This window comes from Arctopsyche grandis, chromosome 11 (assembly GCF_051622035.1).
Source record: "Arctopsyche grandis isolate Sample6627 chromosome 11, ASM5162203v2, whole genome shotgun sequence".
NCBI classification, from domain to species: domain Eukaryota; kingdom Metazoa; phylum Arthropoda; class Insecta; order Trichoptera; family Hydropsychidae; genus Arctopsyche; species Arctopsyche grandis.
The window spans coordinates 15452651-15473014 of record NC_135365.1 but is presented as its reverse complement, the minus strand read 5'-3'; the positions used below and the strand labels follow the sequence as shown (position 1 = coordinate 15473014).

The 20364-nt window shown below is 31.9% G+C and overlaps 3 protein-coding genes across 6 annotated transcripts; 1 reads left to right on the top strand and 2 right to left on the bottom strand.

Moving 5' to 3' along the window:
• Positions 1–1861: 1861 nt before the first annotated feature.
• LOC143918857 (aminopeptidase N-like) lies at positions 1862–11611 on the top strand. Of its 4 annotated transcripts, none has more exons than XM_077440933.1 (17): positions 1862–2001; positions 3519–3701; positions 6415–6608; positions 6678–7405; positions 7488–7643; positions 7711–8028; positions 8109–8292; positions 8374–8527; positions 8590–8671; positions 8747–8927; positions 9002–9203; positions 9278–9555; positions 9629–9828; positions 9903–10070; positions 10161–10377; positions 10456–10642; positions 11152–11611. In XM_077440933.1, exons 2-17 carry the CDS (start codon positions 3542–3544, stop codon positions 11253–11255), a joined length of 3513 nt encoding a protein of 1170 aa, XP_077297059.1. In that variant the 5' UTR covers positions 1862–2001; positions 3519–3541; the 3' UTR covers positions 11256–11611. The 4 variants fall into 4 exon arrangements, with proteins under 4 accessions (XP_077297059.1, XP_077297061.1, XP_077297062.1 ...); XM_077440935.1 differs by having other exon boundaries at positions 10456–10637; positions 11152–11572; XM_077440936.1 differs by having other exon boundaries at positions 10456–10617; positions 11152–11195.
• Positions 11612–11994: 383 nt separating this feature from the next.
• LOC143918856 (tetratricopeptide repeat protein 21B-like) lies at positions 11995–16927 on the bottom strand. The gene is made up of 13 exons (XM_077440932.1): positions 14987–16927; positions 14775–14918; positions 14565–14706; positions 14297–14490; positions 13978–14212; positions 13729–13898; positions 13535–13639; positions 13290–13458; positions 12992–13205; positions 12684–12914; positions 12378–12604; positions 12176–12305; positions 11995–12103 (listed from the first exon to the last, which is right to left on the bottom strand). Exons 1-13 carry the CDS (start codon positions 16925–16927, stop codon positions 11995–11997), a joined length of 4011 nt encoding a protein of 1336 aa, XP_077297058.1.
• A 1393-nt stretch (positions 16928–18320) lies between these two features.
• Positions 18321–19711, bottom strand: LOC143919188 (protein NATD1). Its single transcript, XM_077441405.1, has 3 exons — positions 19538–19711; positions 19349–19455; positions 18321–18548 (listed from the first exon to the last, which is right to left on the bottom strand). The coding sequence occupies exons 1-3, from the start codon at positions 19692–19694 to the stop codon at positions 18450–18452; spliced, it is 363 nt and encodes a 120-aa protein (XP_077297531.1). The 5' UTR covers positions 19695–19711; the 3' UTR covers positions 18321–18449.
• Positions 19712–20364: the final 653 nt, after the last annotated feature.

Below are 20364 nucleotides of genomic sequence, written 5' to 3'. Positions count from 1 at the left end.
TCAAAAGGTCGAAAAATAGACCTCAACCATTGCTCCATAGACGTTTACATTAATTAATTAATTTTACCAATGCTCATATTGTGTACTTTCCAAGCACACACATATCTATCTGAAGCTATTGTATTACGAAATATGTTGTGCCGCTTTCATTCAATTCAGAAAAAAATAAACAATGCTTACCGTCGTCCATATTCTGTGACATTTTTGTTTAAAACGAGTCATAACCGTCATCTAATTAAAGCACATTTGAAATGCAAAACGATTTCCAGCATCTGTTCAAATATTTCAAAATATGTGTTGTCGAACGTCGATTTGTATGACTCGCATTCACAAGAAAACACGTCAACCCATTGTTGTATTCGTCGACTTGAACAAAAAATAATATCAAACATATACATACATAAATGTAGACTCGTTTACACACTTTAATTAGAAATAGTAAGGTTTAATCTAGATTTCTAATTTTTTTTAACTGTCTTTTTTTTCCACAGAAATCTTCATACTCAATCAAATACATATGTATCATATATACATACATATATAATCAGACTATAAAACCCAAGCTATCGTGCGATAAGCTTTATGTAAACACAGAAGGCACTTTGTTTTTGACTGGAGATATAAATTCAATTAAAATAAGAGAGAAATGTGTCAAAGCATACATATCCAATATATAATATAATTTCGAAAGAGACTTTGTATGTACATACATATGTATGTCTGTAACTATATAAGGTTTGGGTGGTAGAATAAAAAAACCTGTATATATATATATACATATATATATATATATATATATATATATATATATATATATATATATATATATATATATATATATATATATATATATATACTGTTTGCTATCAATATTTCCTCTTGAAAAATACACGAGCATTTAGCGCCATCTATTGAAAATTGATTTAATTAATAAATTAATTTTTCTATTGCTGTTTTATATTGTTTATATGTAGGTAGATAGGTAGTTTTTACTTATACATAATACACCCGGGTGAAATTTTCATCAGGTCTATCGCTAGTATTTAATAAATCTACATATCTTCTTTAAAACTAGATGTTTAATATAATAGTGCACACTACATATGTATATGTAGGTAAATAAAAATACTAGACAATACCTCCATGCCGTATAAAGGTCTGTTCATACCTATCCAGCACGACCCGTATCCTGCAGGTGTCATGCAAGTGCGGACAGTATTCTTTGGTACATTCTATATGGACGCGCATGAATGCGTAAATGCGCATGCGCGAATGGAGTATGAATACGTCCATATAATGTACCAAAGAATACTATCCGCACTTGCATGACACCTGCAGGATACGGGTCGTGCTGGATAGGTATGAACAGACCTTAATAAGTAACTTATTTATGTATATCTAAAATATTTGTGAAGTACATATATTATACAAAATTGAAATGTAATAATGTTGTATTTTAAGTACATAATTACATTTTAAAACATAAATATATTTTTTTTATAAATATGTAAATAAATAAAGTGAAGATTTCGCTTAAAATGAGAGCAAAATAAATAATTATGCCTTTTACATAAGAATCGATTTTATGTACATATGAACGTGGAACGTGTGCATAATTAAAGACAGACATTGCACACATTTTGTTATCATGAATTTTAGCACATAAAACATTCATATACATATCTTTTATTCTATCAAATATTATGAAGAAGGATTTATATTATACTGTCTAATTGAAAACATGAAAAATATTTTTTTTATTTATGTAAAACTTATTTTAAGTTAATTTTTGATAAACTTTAGGTAGGTATCACATAATGATGTGCATATTTTATTGCGTTGATGATTTTTTTTAAATGTAGATGCGCATACGCAGCTCCAAGACCGATGGTTTACAACAATAATGTGCGAAATCGATAAGTAAGAATCGAACGCAGTAAAACAGTCGTCCCGTATCAGTGAACAAGTCAGCCGTTTTTTGAAATAATTTCAGACTATCAGGTATTTTCAGTCTTTCATTTTTTTTTAAGACATTCAACATTTAAATTATATTATCTACATATTTTAAAGTGTAAAAATTCATAGAAATACTATTGAAAATATAAATATGTAGGTAATTTGTTGTAAAATGTGTAGGTAGATTATATTTTGCAGTAATTTGTTGGTTTTCAGACTTTATATATAAAATAACCATCAAATTTTCTTTCACTTCAATGCAATAGAATATTATACTTTATCCAAAACGATTACCCAATTAATATAAGTTTTATTATTTAAAAAGAAAAACATTATTATATTCAAACATATCAAATCAACAGAGTATGCGGGACCTTATCAATAATGGTAATCAAAGTTTATGTGCAAATGGCAATAAAATCATTTCCAACGGTGAATATGTTTTAGTCACTTATCGTTTCAGCATATTCGAATTGTAATCTACATATACGGAGCCGATTATAACATATAAAACGCTTTTTATGTACACTTTGATATATTTTGATTCTTTACTTGGTTTTTCAATGGCTTGTATGGAAAAATAATCTTCACTATAAGCTTAGAATGTTCGTGACTGTTGGTATGAATATAATAAATGTGGGTTGTCATATAAATTAATCAATTCAATGACAACTTACACGGCAATTGATAAACGCATATGTAACCAGCGGTTACATATGCACTTTTATATGTATGTATGTATGTACGTCAAAATCAACAATGCCGGTTAATTAACACGTTGATTTCTTAATTGATGATACTTGCATCCGGAGGACAAAGATTTTGTAGTAACATATACTTGCGAAAATTACATGCTGTATGAATGAATGAGATAGAAATTAACATTTATGTACATCATGATCGACTATTGGAAATGTGTTTTTCATGTCGACGAGTTCAATTTGAGTGCACTCGCACATGAGTGAGTTTTTCAATACTTTAAAAAGTGTCAAAAATCAATCATTCTAATGAGAAAATGTCTCGTGTGTTCGAACAGCCTTGAATTATTCTTTTGATCAGCGCAAAAAGCTGACGAATTAGCTGAAAAACCATTTTACACTGCCACGTTTTACAGTTCATTGAAAACAGGTCAATATTTCATTACTCATTTGGAAAAAATTGAATATTCATAATATGATCTGTTCTACAGCAACGACTGTGAATTTTATTTACATTAAAAAATATACACACAGTCAATCAATGCCATATGAGCGATTTGTTTATGTTTTCGTTTCGATTAATACCAATACTAATTGTATATTTTAAATATGAAATACATTAATAATAATCTTCCATTAAATTGTGAATTAAAATTTACACCACAATGACATAGAGTGATGAAATTGTATTCAGATATATGTATAAAACAATTAATTTGAATGCACATATCAGTCAAAATGTCAAATATTTTTATCTGTATTTACTAATAATCACTTTTTAAATTGATATGTATTGAATTTCATTGATGCATCATTAAAATACGAAATAAAATATTCCGCACTTTATGATTGTGAAAAAAATAGGACATAATGGAAGAACGACGCAAATGCACACAATAGAAACAAGCAGTTTTGAGCCGACTGCTTTTAACGACTTTCACCAAAGGCCGTCCATAGATCAACCATCGGTGTGCAGCAGTCATTTCAGATCTCTCACGACCACTTCAACTCCAGAAAGAACACGACCAAAGAATTTATCTAGAGGAGGTACACTGCTTTTATCTCTCGGGGGCGTATTTTGCTGGCTTTAAATGTATACGATACTAATACGATTGAAATTGTAGCCCTCTAAGTGAAATCTCTGATAGACAACATATGTAGATAGAAAGACTCTGATAGAATAACATACTAAGAATGGGCATCAGCCCATTCTAAGTATGTTGGTGAATGTGTTTCACAGATAAGAGCTTGCCCAAAAAATTTTTGTAGATTGATAAACTCCAAGTGTAAGACTTTATGCGCCCTTTCTTCCATACATGATCAGGCCCGCCCCTAGGGGTTCGGCTGCCCGTGTTCAAAAATATTTTCAACGCCCCATCCCCCCTCATTTTTTTCATTAGCCGATTAGTAAATACTTCTATTTGCACATAAAACATACAAAAATTTGTATTTATGATATTAAATTAGTTCCGATATTATGATTATGATTTTTATTAAACTCGAAAACTCGTATGATTATTAAAGAAGGATAATAGTGGAAAATTCGAACGATCGATCATTAAAAAATATGTTTCATTGTATTTAAAAATTAAAATGAATCTAAGAATTTATTAAAAAAATAGCATGCACTACATCTACATATGTATATATATAAAAATGAATGTCTGTGTGTGTGTGTGTGTGTGTGTGTGTGTGTGTGTGTGTCTCGAATAGGCTGCTAAACCACTGAACCGATTACGATGGAACTTTCAGAATTTGTTGTATGCATGTCCGAGAAGATTACTGTGAAAAAAAACGGGAACGGAAACGGGAAAAACGGGAATGAGTGTCATTGTAAAGCAATAATTTCAAATGTGTTCGCTGCTTGCGTTTTTCCAACAAATGGGAACGAGAATGAAAACGGGAACGGGAACGAGAACGGGAACGGGAACGAGAACGAGAACGGGAATTGTATTCGTTATTATGGCATTGCAACGCATGCCGGGGTTCAGCTAGTACAATATACAAAAACACTGAACCTTAAATATATGTAGATTAAAAATGAATGATAAATGAATATTCTTATAAATTTCGCGTACAACGACTCGCGAGCAAAACTAAAGAGAACTGTTGCAACGAATACTTTTCGTAGCTTTCATGGCGTTTTGATTTTCGTAGAAATTTATACACAAAACGCATACTACATACATATATCGACAATACTCGTTTGCATTCCAAAAATACATTTTCGGCAATATGTAGTGAAGCACTTCGTAGAATCAAGGGCGGCTGTAAGTGGTACGAGGCAAAAATTTCGTAGAAGTGTATAGTTTTGCATTTCTCAAAAATTGAAAGTGAAGTTAATTTTCGTAGACTGATGGCCGCCCTAAGAATTCGGCCGCCCGTGTTCGACGCACACATCGCACATATGAAAGGGGTGGGCCTGTGCATGATGATAGAAATATTAATTTTGTTGGTCAGGGTGAGATATCTGAGGCTTTCGCTGATTATTTTTGCTCACAGTTTGTTCAGGGATATAATGGCGTACCTAATAATGATTTTTTCCCTACCAATCACGTATTTTCTTTTTCCTCTTCTTTGTCTATCGATTCAATTGATACCACTGATATTGTATATGGTTTTTCCAGATTGAAAGCTTTGTGTACTTGTGGTCAAGACATGATCCCTGACTTTATTCTGAAAGGTTGCTCCCGAGCCCTGGTGCAACCCTTGTTGCATATTTTTAATGTTTTGCTTAAATCCTCTTCCTTTCCTACGTTATGGAAAGTATCCGGATTATTCTTATTCATGCGGGGGGGGTGAAAAATCCAATATCATGAATTATAGACCTATCTTTCTCTTATTTAGTCCTGCTTAAGTCTTTGAGGTCATACTTTGTTTTTCACAATTCCCGACATTTCCATAATCCTATTGTTCTGAGGCTGCTATATAATGCTCTGGTGAGAAGTATCATGGAGTACGCCTCTATGATCTGGAGTCCTTCAGCCAAAACTCAATCTAGTTCAAAGACGCTTTCTCCGGCTTCTTTATAAGGAGCAATATGGGATTTACGCATATTTATTTCCTCTAAGATTTATCATGGGTATGGTCGGCTACACTTCTCTTGAACACAGGAGGAATGTTGCCCTCATTAAGTTCTTGTTTTCTATATTTAGAGGTTTTATCTCATGTCAGTCTATTCTGGCGGAGATTGGCTTTCATGCTCCGGAGAGTTTGATCTGGATCCGCCATCGAACTGTGGCATATTTTAAGTAAGAACTATGGCATATTTTATTTCTCCCATTCCTCGAGGCATCCGTTTTTTAAACTCACTGGATGGTGCCATTGACATTTGTCATATCTCTCTTCATTTGCTGTACCGCTTCCTCGGTTACGGAGGTTGCGACCAAATAGAGCAGTTAATAGTTGACAATTTTAACTGTTAACTGCAGACTTGGCTGTTATACTTTTATTTCTTGTAGAATTTTTATGTCATGTATATATGTATATTTTTTTCTTTTTCTATTTATGTGGGTATATATTTTTTCTTGTATTTTTCATGTATTTTTTAAATTTGTATAGCACACTCGTCGCTTTGGAGCAATCTGTTAGGCGAGTGTGCATGATTAATTGATTTATATAATAAAATAAAATTAGTGACCAATAATTGTATAAGTATTGTATACATTTATGGAGTTTTTTTTATATGGGAGGAAACATGCCACTTTTACCAGTGCTTACATTATGGCAGATATTTTGTGAAACTTGAAAAAATTTTCAGATTCTACAATGTTTACGATTAATAGTAGACAAGAATTTCTTCCTGGCGAACCGAATGGTGGTGCTATGAGATATAAAAGACACGGTGGAATATTCATCCGTAAATGGGTAGCCGTTGCATTAGTCTTCGCCGTGATAGCGCTAGTCACAGCCGTCGGACTTTTGGTGTATTATTATGCACCAGGAAGAAGCGTGGTATTCATTACACGAACTTTCAAGCTATCGTTCATAGTAGAGAAATATTTTAACATTATTATTTTTTAGGTAAAGACACCAGCCTCAGATGAACTAACGTGGGAAGTCAAAACAACAACAGCTAAAAATATAGATGAAAAGTCTATGCGTCTGCCAAATCAAGTTGTACCTAGTTTTTACAGGTTGAAAATAAAACCTAATTTTACAAATTTCACTTTCGAAGGTAAAGTTTCCATAACACTATCGACACAGCTGTCGAATGTCAAATACATAACACTGCATAGTAGAAATTTGGAAATTCTGAACGGGTCCACTCTGATAGAACAAAATATTGTAACTGCTCCAACTATCTCGATAGACACAATCTTGAGTAAGGTGAGAAGGGCGACAGAATCCGATGGACCTAAGCCTCAAGCTGTAAATGGTGTTCTGTCACTCAATAATTCTGCAACGACAATAAATGATACATCACAAATTTCAAATTCAAATTTGATCGGTACAACTCCAAAAGCCACCAATAGTATAGAAATACTTAAACCGAATTCAACAGGAATCGTACAAAAAGATGAAATGTCTATAAGAAATGAACCACAAGTCTTGACTCAAATGAAGAACAATTTTATTAAAATTATACACATGGAGAAAAATCCATCGCTCGATAGACTATCCTTTATGTTAGATACTAGTCTAAAATCGAACACAAGTTATACATTAGAAATCAATTTCATGGGAAAAATTGACAATTCGCTGAACGGTTTTTATAGAAGCGCCTACAAAGATATCGACAACTCAACCAAGTAATATTTGATAGCCATATACATATATTCATGAAGTATTTTATTTATCTAATATATATTATGTTTCCGTGTGTATTTTTAGAGTAATGGGACTCACTCATTTTGAGCCCACGGCTGCTAGGAAAGCATTCCCGTGTTTTGATGAACCAGGATTCAAAGCCAAGTTTGAAATAAGTATTGCTAGGAACAAAACTATGAATGCTTTATCAAATATGCCTCTGCAGTCTGAAGAAGCAGAGTATGGTATTTATTTTTGTTAAATGGAAATTATAAATAAATTTAGTAATGTCAAATTTTGTCTTTAGTGAAAAAGAAAATATAATGTGGAGCCATTTTGAGCGTTCAGTGCCAATGTCTACTTATTTGGTCGCATTTGTAATATCAGAATTTGAATCGATCACAGCAAATGCCCTCCCAAATCAGGATAATAAGTATCAAATAAAAATTTGGACTAGAAAAGAAATGTTACCACAAACACAATACGCCGCAGAGATTGCTCCGAAGCTGTTGAAATTCTACGAGGAATACTTTGGTCTGCCATACTCACTGCCAAAACTTGATTTGATCGCTATTCCTAATTTTGCTGTCGGTGCAATGGAGAATTGGGGACTTGTCACATTCCAGTAAAAATAACACTAAAACCAAATCAAACTAAAAACACTAATCATAACAGTTTTTGGAGTAAATTCATATAAAATTTCAGAGAAACAAGTCTACTTCTCGACCCAAATGTGTCATCTATTAAGCTTAAGAAAAATATAGCCACAGTTATAGCGCACGAATTGGCACATCAATGGTTTGGTAATTTAGTCACCATGAAATGGTGGAATGATCTTTGGCTCAACGAAGGATTTGCGACTTATATGGAATACATCGGCGTAAATGCAGTATGAACACTCTATAATTACTATTTATAATTTATATTTCTTATAAAGTATAGGAAATATATCATGTGAGTTATATTTTAGATTGAACCAAGTTGGAGTATGTTGGATCAGTTCGGTTTAGACAGAATGAATGTCTTAGGGTTAGATAGTCTTCAATCTACAAGACCGGTATCAGCACCAGTCAACGACGATTCGCTAATAAATCAACTGTTTGATGACATTTCTTACATGAAAGGTATAAATTTATAAAATACAATTAATAATTGTTTATTTTTGATCAATTGTAAAAATTTACAGCTGCCAGCTTGTTGAGAATGCTCAGCCATATTCTGACACCGGAATTGTTCCAAGACGGCTTAGTTAAATATATGAAAGAATGGTACGAATGCCAAATCCAATGTGATACATCAATGATAGTTTGCAATCAATGATACAATGTATACTCAACTTGCAGGCAATTCAAGAACGCCAAGCAGAACGATCTGTGGAAAGCATTCTCATCCGTGGCAGGAAATACAAAACTACCACCAAAAGTGTCGGTCGCCAATTTTATGGATTCTTGGACATTGCAAGCCGGCTATCCAGTCATTGACGTTACTAGACATTACGAAAATGGAACAGCAACCGTTACACAAGTGATATTATTATATAAATGTGTACTCTTTCTGCAAATTTCAGTTTAAATATAATAAAAATGTATGCGTTTCAGAAACGATTCTATTTATACCAACCGCCAAAAGACGATTCGAATACATTATGGCACATTCCAATTTCTTTCGCAGTAGGAAATACAAAAGCAGATAGTTGGAATACGACTCCAAATGCATGGCTAGAAAAAACTCCCCGTACCATAGTATTATTACCTGACGGATCGAACAGCACTTGGATCTACTTCAATATCAAAGCAATTGGTAATAAATTGAAGCAATAAACAAAACCTTTAACTAACAATTGAAATATACATATAACAATAACACATTTTCAGGCTACTACAGAGTTAATTACGATTATAAAAATTGGAAATTACTAGAATACGGTCTGTATGATGCACCAGATGAATTTCCACCAGTGACAAGAGGTCAATTATTAGACGATGCTTTCAGTCTAGCACAAGCTGGACAGCTTAATTACACAGTAGCATTAGATCTCACCAAGTATATGATAGACACTGAAAAAAAATTGATTCCGTGGTATGCAACTCTTACAAATTTGCAGTTATTGTATATGGGTTTGCAAAGAAGCAGTAAATATGGTTATTTTCAGGTATTATTTATATTTTAGTAATTATTTTTTTTAATATTAAACAGCTAATATAGATGTTTATCTTTCGCGAAAGGAATATATTTCAAGATTAGTGATGCCGGCTCTCAAAACGTTCGGTTATGAACCAATGTCGAATGACACCACTCAGGAAACTATGCTGAGAGAACAATTGGTATATTGGGCATGCTTGGTTGAAGAACAAGAATGTCTCGATTGGGCTCAGAATTATTTCACACGATGGGTCAACCAGACTAATCCAGATCAAAACAATCCGTAAATATAATTATTAGTAAATTCGAGTCAACAGCATAGCATATGATGACTAATATTTGCGAAATAAATTGCAGAATTCCAAGTATCAATAGAGTGACCGTTTACACAACTGTTCTACGAATGGGAGGTGTAAAAGAATTTGATTTTCTATTTGAAAGATTTACAAACTCCAATGACGCCGAAGTGCGGAATGAAATAATCGTTTCACTTTCAAGTACAAGAACCACATGGAAATTATACTTGTAAGATCAGATATTAACATTGCTAATATCAAGTATTCAAATAATGTACAATTGGATTATACGTTCATACATATATTTATACAATTTTAGCCTGTTTGAATATTCTTTGACTGAAATGGAAACTGACTTAACCGCTTTGGTGTGGAGTGGAATCGATAGCTATATATCATCAACAGTGGCCTTCAGTTTCGTTATTGAAAATTGGGATCGCATATATGCCAAATATTCTAAGATTGAGCCGCAAGTATTTCTTTATATAATAGACGGAGCATTTGGTAACATAGCAACAGATCAGGAATTGTTTCAGGTCATTATAATTTTTGTTTTAAATATACATAAATACTATTGCATATAGACTAAAATGATAAAACATAATTGAATTTAGTTTAAGAAATTTATTCAAGACAATAAAGAGGATCTAGCAATAGTTTCAATGGCCATACAAAAAAATTTAGAACGAGCGATGCATAGAATTAACTGGGCCAAAACTAAAATGGAGGATATAGAAAGATGGCTGGTAAAATTCAGCGAAACAAAAACGACTTCAGTTAACGAATTTAGCACTCTGTACGGTAATGTCTAATTTTGTAGTATCTAACCCATAGCGTGCACAACTTACTTAATGTGAAGTAAAAGGTTTGAAAATTTAATTTATATGCATGTACTGTTGATAGTTTCACTGTTATAATAATTCGTTACAAGCACATAGTACAATAATTCAATGTTTATGTATGTAATGTTTTTTAGATAAAACATTTAATAATAACCTTTAGAAAATATAATGTATATATGATTCAAAATACTAACCTATACATGTTTACGGATGATCAAAAGTTTAACACTGTACATATTTAAGTATTTGTCTGGTAAGTTATAAGTATAAAAGTGGAGCATCGCAAAAAAGTGGTTTGAAAGATTGTTTTAATTTAATGTATACAATTTTCAACTATTTTCAATCCTTCAAATCACGTTAAAAACAAAAATAAATAGTCCACTTTTAAAATAACTAGCATAATATGTAGATAGTAGATTTTGACTTTTATGAATTCACAAATATTATTTTTTTTATTTGTATTTATAGGTGAATACGGATCTCTGAAGGAAATGTCACAAAATTTTGGTGAATATCTTCACACGTTAATCGATGATAAAAAAGCACTAGAATCATCAATATTTATGGGATGATAGTTATATGCATAGCTATTAAAATTTATTTAGAATCAATTGTGATATTAATTACATATGCATAATAGATTGTACAAGCTTGTGTGGATGAATGTGGATGTGTGTGTGAATATGTTGATACGAACATAAATTGACTTGAGAAACAGTTAAAATGTTCTTGAAATCAAAAAATCTATTCACAAGTCAAAATATTGATATACATATCGATGTTGTAACTTGTAAATCCTTTTTAATCACAAATAATGTTCTTATGTAATTTTTTTAAAGCTACCTATATTCTTAATCTACCTATGCAAAATTTTAAAATCGTTAACTATAAAAATAATATTGAAATTTTGGATTTACGATAGTTAGAGAAATTGAAATTGAATTTTAAATTGGTCGAAATTAATTATTGAGAAATGTTAAATAACAAATTATTAATCCTATGATAAATTTTTGGTTCCTAACAATGCAATATGTTTTACACAAACATAATTATTATTATTATTATTATAAAGTATTTTTCATTCTTAATTGTATATTTTACAATTTAAAATTATTTATAATACATATTTGTTAATAAAATATAATATATTATAAGTTCTAATAACGTTAAATCTTTTGAAATAATTACAGTTTTCAAAAACATATATTCTTATTTTTATTAATTAAAAAAAAAACAAATTGTACCATAATAATAAAAGCACACTTCGTCACAATTCAGTGAAGATATTAAAAAAAAAATAGTGTAATGAAGCTACATTCTTAAAAGACTACTAGCCTTTTCCATCACGTCTTTTCTTATTTTTGGGCAATCTGGATGAGCTATTAATACATCACGGCTAACAGATATAGCTTCAGCATACCTAAAAATAAAAACAAATACATATTACAATTAATTTAGAGAAAAATAAACACAAATTTAGAAACCAGTATACTTTTTAGCTTTGAGTAGACATAAAGCATATTTATATCCAATCGAAACGTTTCCTTGACCACCATATTTCCATGCATTTTCGTAATACGAAGCTGCTTCTTTATACGACTGATCTTTTTCTGATAAATACCCTATTGTAATAGCAACAAAATCAGTCAAAATCTAAATTCACAGTATTTTACGAATAATTCTAATATACCGACCATAACATTCATATGCTTGCGTACACGATTTGTTATGTTTCAATGCTCTTTCTAAGCAATCCTTAGCAGCCTCGACGTTACTACTAGTGTTTCCTGCACTCAATAAGCACTCCGCCAACAATACCCAGCACATTTCTAACCATTCAGCTTTTTCCGGTGTCCATGGTAACCTAGACACTCTCTTCAGTTGATTCCGTGCTCTCTGAGTCTGCTTAAGAACCATATATCTGAAAATATCAATAAAAACAATCAAATAAAATTCATCTCAAATATATGTACATATGTAGATATACTGATTACTCTTACGCAGATGCAATCGTAACCGCAATACCAATATCTTCCACACCACCATCTTCAGAAGCCATTTGAAGCAATACCCTCAAGACAGATTCAACTGCTGTCTTCTTTCGACTTGCTATAGTTAATCGAATGCTAAGCAACTTCAATTCAAGCGATTCTGTTGCATCATACGACCCAGAACTTTGCAACTCTCCGAGAAGTCTCTCAGCCATACCCAATGCAAACGATCTAGTATCTCTATTGAAATTATACACATATAATTTAGATTATTACAATAACACAAGTAATCTGATATTCAATTTTCAATAGCCTACCTATACTCTGCATCATCGCCTGAATCTAACAATCCATCATCATTGAGAGGTGGAGGTAAAGCTTCGCCACCTGGTGATAGACAAACCTTTATTACACCAAGAGCTGCACTCCGTCCCCAACGTCCTTCTGCTCGTCGAGCTCGACCCCAATGACGAAGTGCAACGTTTGGATCGCCATTATATCGAGCGTGCAATCCTGCACAATATAAATAACCTAAAAATCACTTAATTATTAAAAACAGAAGAAGTCTTCAACATTAATTCATACACCGATTACATACATATATTATGCAATTACCTGGTTCTTCAATGTAGTCGCCGTCCTGAACTTTTGTTAAGAAAGTTGCAACATCCTCTAAATTACCCAATCTACGTTGAACATCAATCAGTTTTTCTAAAGCAGTCCAATAAATTGGTTGGGCTGTCAATAATTGTTTTAAATGAAAAGATGCCGTTTCGAAATCAACCTAGAGATCAATTATATTATATCAATTAGCAGACAAAACAAAAATACTATTACAATAAATTTTACACACACAGCACCTTTCTAAATGCTATTTCAGCCATCATAACAGATGCAGCTTCATTTTCTGGATCGGCATTTAGTAAGACAGCACACGTCTGTTGACATAATTCTGGTTCATTTACCTTGCAAAAATTGTGTCCAATATGTTAATAATTACAATACATATGTACATACTATCATGTTACTGCATGCAAATCAATATTATCAATACTTGCATATACAGATTGGCAAGTGCCAATAATATGGGTGGATGTTGAGGATTATACTGAAGCGCTTCTTTATAAGTTTGTATGGCCTGATCAGTTGATTTTCCAACTGAATATTGTGTAGCGAGCGAGGCACATATTTCAGAAAGCAATTTTTTCTCCTCTTCTAAATTAGCTAATAATAAATTATATATGCAATTAGGATACTTGTCATTGGATACTTGAATGAAAACTAATATACGATAAAGTTTTACAATGAGATTCAAGTTGAGCTCTTTTCACTAATCTTGTCTGATTCTCTCGTGCTTCTTTCAATGTAATTAAAGTTGCTTTCTTATTTGACTCATTAGGATTTCGTTCCTTTACTTTGGCAAGCATCATTAAAACTTTCGTTTGGAATTTCATTGACGCGTAATCCATAGCATTGGTACTTGCTGGATTTTCTATTTCTACTTTTAGGACATCTTCAGCATTATCATAACGTTTCAACTGTGATATAAATTATAAAAAGAGCTAATAAAATAATATAAATGATATTCCACAATGTCAAATTTAAAAATCGTTAATCGTCACCTTAAAATATAATTCTGCCAAGTCCATTTTTATTTCAGGATTATTTAAATCTTCAATAGCTTCTATATAATGTTTCACAGCTTTATCATACAAGTGCATCTTCACCAAAGCCACTCCCATTTTTTTAATTAAACTTAAATCATGTGGATTTTGTTCTAATGCTTTCTGAAAAGCTTCCACTGCGTGTCGAGGTTCTGAAATAAATCAAAATTAATAAATCTATTCTATTTTAATATATATTTTATTTCAATAATTACATAAAACATACCATGTATAGACATATAAGCATCTCCAAGCATTACTTGAGCATCAGATCCGGGATGATTAGCTACAACCTCTTTAAAGCATAGAGCAAACATACCGCGATCATTTTTTTCTTTCAAATATACATGAGCTAATTTGGTATGAGCCTAAGAATATAAAAAATATAAATAAAAAATTGAATTACAACATATTATATTAATTTAAAAAATACTACTTGTAAATAATAAGATTGTCCAGGTTTGATCTGAGATAAAAGTTCAATACACTTGTCAATATCTCCTCTACCGAGAGAAAGCTCAGCATTAGCTATTATTAATCTTGGTTCTTCTGTAGTATATGAAAACTCTTCAATTCCAATCTTAAAAATGCATACATAAATAAAATATTATCATAAATATATATTTTTTCTAAAAAAAATGCACAAACCTGCATTATTCGTACTGCATCAGCATACTGACCTAAAGTGGAGTGGGTTGTTATCAATTCTAAGTACAAAGTAGCTTTATCTGATAGGCTAAAATCAAAATCAACATTGTTTTTGGGTCGTTTCTGGTCGGCACGCTTGGAGTTTATTAGAGTTAACGCAGACGTGTAACAAGCTGATGCTTCTGAAAGTTTTTTCTTGTGCTTCAGAACGACACCTTGAAGCAAATGATACATGGGATTATCTCTAACTTTAAAATTGTAACTCAAACAGACTTCCAAACTTTGATCGGCTTTGTTGTAAAGATTTTTTTGAATATAAATCTGAGACAACAACAAGTGAGCGTTGGCAAATGTTTGATCTACGTTGTCGACAATGTTCTGGGCGTTTTCTAATGCTTCGTTTACTTTACCATACAGAAATTGAAGTTTTGCTAAGCGATATACAGCAGGAACTAGTCCCGGACATGATTTTGTAAGAGTTTCTAGCAATTTAAAACATTGTGTTATCGTCACAGGTAATACTTCTTCAAAATTAAATAGCGTCGCATCCAATATGACCACAGGTTTCTTTGGAGTGTATTGTAAATATTCATCGACTAATTCCAAAAGAAAGTCAGGATTCAGTAGCTTCAAATATTCAATACCAAAAGGCAGGTAGTGTGATTTTGAAAAGTGAACATTGTTACTTTCAGTCAACAACGTTACAGCCTTATCAGGATATTTTGATTCTAGTTTGGCTGACATCAGTAGAAGCATTGAATGTCTGTTATTGCTGCCCATTAATTCGTTTAGCAGTTCTATCTGTTGTTCAATTTGTTCGGAAGGACCACTTTCACTCATTTGGCATAAGGTTAGTCCGCATAAAGCGTTGATAGAATTGTCGTCTACCTTTGTGGCTGATTTAAAGAAATGGACAGCGTCTTTTATCATGTTTTGCATCAAACATTGATACCCCAATTCCGTGAGATATTCGACATTTGAAGGGTGCAATTCGGCCGCATACTTTACGAAACGATATGTTTGACTCAAAACTGCATTTGATCGACCGCAAATGCACGAAAACAGCTTGGCAGTGTCATAAAATATTTCAGCGTTCTTTGACTCTTTTTTTTCCAATAATCCATAGTACTTATCGAGCAAATCAGTTGCTTCAATATAATCGCCTTTCTTAGAAATGGTATACAATATTTTATATTTCATTCCATGCACGTTTTCAACATCTTTCAAAAGTAAATTGTCATATAGATCTGCAACCTGGTCCCAATTAAATAGTGCTAATTCATTTTTCATCTTTTCAATCATAATGACTTCCAATTGAGAATGCTTTTGTATGAGCAAGTCCAATATAGCAATGGCTGAAGCATAATCTTTTTGAAGATATTTCAATGTAGCTAGTCCCAACTGAGAGTCCAAATCATCTTTTGACACAGTCGTTTCAAAACAATCCGCAATTTTGTGAGATAAATTATTTGGGTTTTTGTATAGCTCTATCCAACCTTTCAAAGCGACACCACGTAAAAAACTGTGATCCATTTTGATAATTTTAGTTATAATATCGGAAGCTTTCTCCAATCGTTCGGTGAAAAAGAAAAATATGGCTGCATAGTACAAAGAAGCTGGAGTTGCACTTTTTCTGTACTCTTTCAATTTTGATTCCAGTTGTTGGATCACTTCTTTGTCAATCGACGGTGACCGTTTATGTGCATGGAGTAAGCACATGGCGACAGCTAGTGAAATATCATCATGTGACTGGATGATACTTAGTTCCCTTATTCCCTCTTGATATCTTGCACTAAGTAAAAGGGAAAGTCCGTTGTAAAAAAGACAAACAGAATCGCTCGAATTCCTCAGGAGGCCTCGTTTTATAACTTCTTGCATTTTGCCGTAGCATTTTTCTCTACAGTAATATACAATTTCTGCTTCTAACGTATCTAAATCCATCTTAGAATTAGAGTGAAACGTATGGCAAAAAATTTATGTGTTCAATTTCGTTGCTATGGATACTGACTTCAAATAACACTTACATATGCGACCATTGATGTATTTACATATTTAAATATGTAATTCATTTTTAAGCAATATAAATTTAGAAAATGAATTATAAAATCATTAGCAGCAATTTTAAAATAAACTTTTATAAAAATATGATACACTAGGGATTGCTTTGCTTTTTAATTTAAAATTGGTTGATTTGTCCCGTTTCGTCTTGTTTCTCTAAATCAATTTTTTTCCCAAAAACAAATATAATATATTATAAACATTAACATATTCATTTTAAAGTAACATTTAAATATTTTGTTACATAATTAGCCAGCAGCATAGCTCGGTCGTTAAGCTTCTGCTTAGCGTCGTGAGGTGCCGGGTTCGATCCCAGGGTCGGGCCTCGAGTGAAAATGAATTTTTCAGAGTATGCTGTTGGTCAGACCTGGATTTGTGATTCCAGGTTGATCGTTTCCTATCAGAGTTTGCAAATTTTCTCTGATTTCATTGTTGAAACGGTTCCCGGTAAAAATTGGCTAAAATCCTTCCTATATACAATATGTCACCTATAATTTGTGATTGATTAATGTGCATTAAATAAGTTTGTGGACAATTTGATAGATGTCTCAATGATTTGCGAGTTTTTCAGTGTCTCGTAATTCAGTGACATATAATGAATAAAAAATGCTGCAATATTTGTAATTGGCCAGGAAGGCGCATTGGGGCTGCCTGTAATGCCTTCCTGGTATGTAATTAATAAAATAAAATAAATAATTCATTAACATGTTTCTGAAAAAAAATCGCTTTATGCTATTATTTTCATAACTATTTTTAAATAGCTGCAAAATATAAAATTATTTCATTTCATATTTAATTTTTAATCTTGTTTTTTTTTCTTCTTTTAAAGAAAATTTACATTCAGGTAAAAATTATATAACTTAATTATATAAACAAAATAAAAAAATTTAATTATATAATCAAAATTTTCAGTTGCACATAATTGTTGCAATTAAAAGAAACTGAGAATATCTTATTATTTGTCTATCTAATATCTAGTTATTTTATTTGCTTATTTTACACGTTTCAGAAGAAAAAAATCAGCCTGCTGCGCATGAATGTTGTATATTATATATTTTGTTTCTATTTTACTTTTACACAAGAATTGTATATTCTGAAAAAATATTATTCCTTGAAAGTATTAATGGATATTTTAAGAAAAAATTATAAAAATTTTTGGACTTCAACACATTTTTTTAATAGGGGGGAGGGACAATTTTTTTGCGGAGCGTCCCGTTTTGAGTTTTGGGAAATATGGTTACCCTCAATCTTAACATGAAAAAAAACACACAGATATACATATGTACTTAACAGATTTTTAATAACTGGATATAAATTAATAAAAAAAAACATATATATGATATAAAATATGACGCATCAAAAATATATACATACGTATAAATATATTGTTTATATTGCACATTGATTATTTAAATTTTGATTTATTTTCAGAATAGTATTTTTGCACAAAGTCGCATTCAATTTTTATTTTTAAATTATTTTTTGTTGCATACTGCAACGCCTCCTAAAATAAATTAATATAATTCAAAGTGAAAAATGATATTGAAAATTGTGATGAAAACTACATACTATGTAGAATGTAACTAGAAAACATACATACATACATGGGCGCCCGCAGGGGGGGGCAAGGGGGGGCACTTGCCCCCCCCCCCCTGGATTGATTAAAAAAAGTCAAATATTTAGTTGTATGAGCTACATACATCTTCCAGAAGTCCAAGTGCAAGTTCGAAACCTGCTCAGTATAGTAAAACTTCACCGAGGTGATTCCGATAACTATTTCAGGGATATTTTTGAGAAAACAGTACAACTCGCACAGAAAGTGGATATTGAACTGATTATCCCAAGACAGTGTGGAAGACAAAAGCATCGAAGTAATCCGGGAACCATAAGTGTTGAAGAGTACTTCAGACAAACAGTTTACATTCCATACTTAGATTATCTAATTAACTCAATGGAGAGTCGATTTTGTGAAGCCAACAGTGCACAATTTAACTTAGCGTTGCTACATTGATATTTTGATAATTTTGATAATTTTGAAACTGAAGCCTTGAGTTGGTTTGATTTTTGGAAAACGCGAGAATACAAAAATAGCCAAGATTTCATCGACTTGACAGGTATGCCTTACTAGTTTTTACGTTACGTTCACCATACAAATACGCTACAGTAAATTAAAAAATTACTAAAAATATTTTGCCCCCCCTTAGAAAATGTTCTGCGGGCGCCCATGCATACATGTCATGATTTCATCACATATAAAATATTAAGTACCTACATCAAACTAAGTTTAATATACAAAAAGCAAACCTCAGCCAAAATTTTTCCAACGCCTTTTCCTCGAAAAACTTCAGGTACTTCTGTATGAAGAAATGTAATCATATTGTTCTTACTACTGTATTCCAATGTTGCATACTCTAAAAATATTATGAAGATTAAAAAATTAGATAAATTTAAGTAAATATTTCACAATGATGGACAATTTCCTTATGTACATACCTCCATTTAATTCCACGGCAAAATGATTTTTATCTTTAACATGATTCACTTGTAATTCTTTTGATGAAAATGATTTAATTTGTGATCTAGTGATCATTCTAAGGTTACAATTATTGTTTATTTGACGGCACAGTAACGACACTGATCTAACACTCATGACGGATAAACTGTCACACGATCAGATGACAGTTGTTTATTTTGAGAGTTTTTTGCAGGATGATCGAAATACAATTTTTTTTGACCATTAGCAAATTAAAATATCTACATATTATTTGGTAAATTGATTATTTCGCACATTCCGATCACGCAAACGACAATCTTTGCCATGAAAATCGCAAAGCAAAAACGGATTATCTAGCATTCGAGTTCTCGTTTGTATGATATTTCACGTGGGTAAATCTCGATGGATAGAATTTTCGGGTGCCAGATGTTCCTTGATCGAGACCTTAGTGACGTGCGCGAGATCGTTTTGTGCGGAATAATCACATAATCAATAATCAATAATCATAATTTGATAGGATAACCAGTGGTGTAGTGCTAAATTTCGAGGTGCCGGTACGCTCAATTTTGCACAAATTTTTTATTCTATAATTTTTTCGCATACCCGAGATTTCATGTTTTGACCGACATGATCAATTATATTTATTGCACTATAACGCGAATGCAAACTATAGCTAATTTCCAATCCATTTAATTCTTGTAAAAGTAATAGATCAAAACAATCAGAATATGGTCTACCATGTTTAACTATAAAATACGCAGTTCTAAAAACTTTACTGGTTGATACAATGTCGAAGTCATTCATAATATCTAAAATCTTTTCAAAA

Bases quoted from the DNA above. Each gene is read 5' to 3' on its own strand.
- LOC143919188 (XM_077441405.1), bottom strand. From the start codon at position 19,694: ATGAGTGTTAGATCAGTGTCGTTACTGTGCCGTCAAATAAACAATAAT. The intron at 19,456-19,537 runs GTATGTACATAA...TAATATTTTTAG, and splicing joins TGCCGTGGAATTAAATGGAG to AGTATGCAACATTGGAATAC. The intron at 18,549-19,348 runs GTTTGCTTTTTG...AATTTATTTTAG, and splicing joins TTGGAAAAATTTTGGCTGAG to GAGGCGTTGCAGTATGCAAC.
- LOC143918857 (XM_077440933.1), top strand. From the start codon at position 3,542: ATGCACACAATAGAAACAAGCAGTTTTGAGCCGACTGCTTTTAACGAC. The intron at 9,204-9,277 runs GTAATAAATTGA...ACACATTTTCAG, and splicing joins CTTCAATATCAAAGCAATTG to GCTACTACAGAGTTAATTAC. The intron at 10,643-11,151 runs GTAATGTCTAAT...TTGTATTTATAG, and splicing joins CGAATTTAGCACTCTGTACG to GTGAATACGGATCTCTGAAG.
- LOC143918856 (XM_077440932.1), bottom strand. From the start codon at position 16,927: ATGGATTTAGATACGTTAGAAGCAGAAATTGTATATTACTGTAGAGAA. The intron at 14,707-14,774 runs GTAGTATTTTTT...TTATATTCTTAG, and splicing joins GACAATCTTATTATTTACAA to GCTCATACCAAATTAGCTCA. The intron at 12,104-12,175 runs GTATACTGGTTT...TTTTATTTTTAG, and splicing joins TGTCTACTCAAAGCTAAAAA to GTATGCTGAAGCTATATCTG.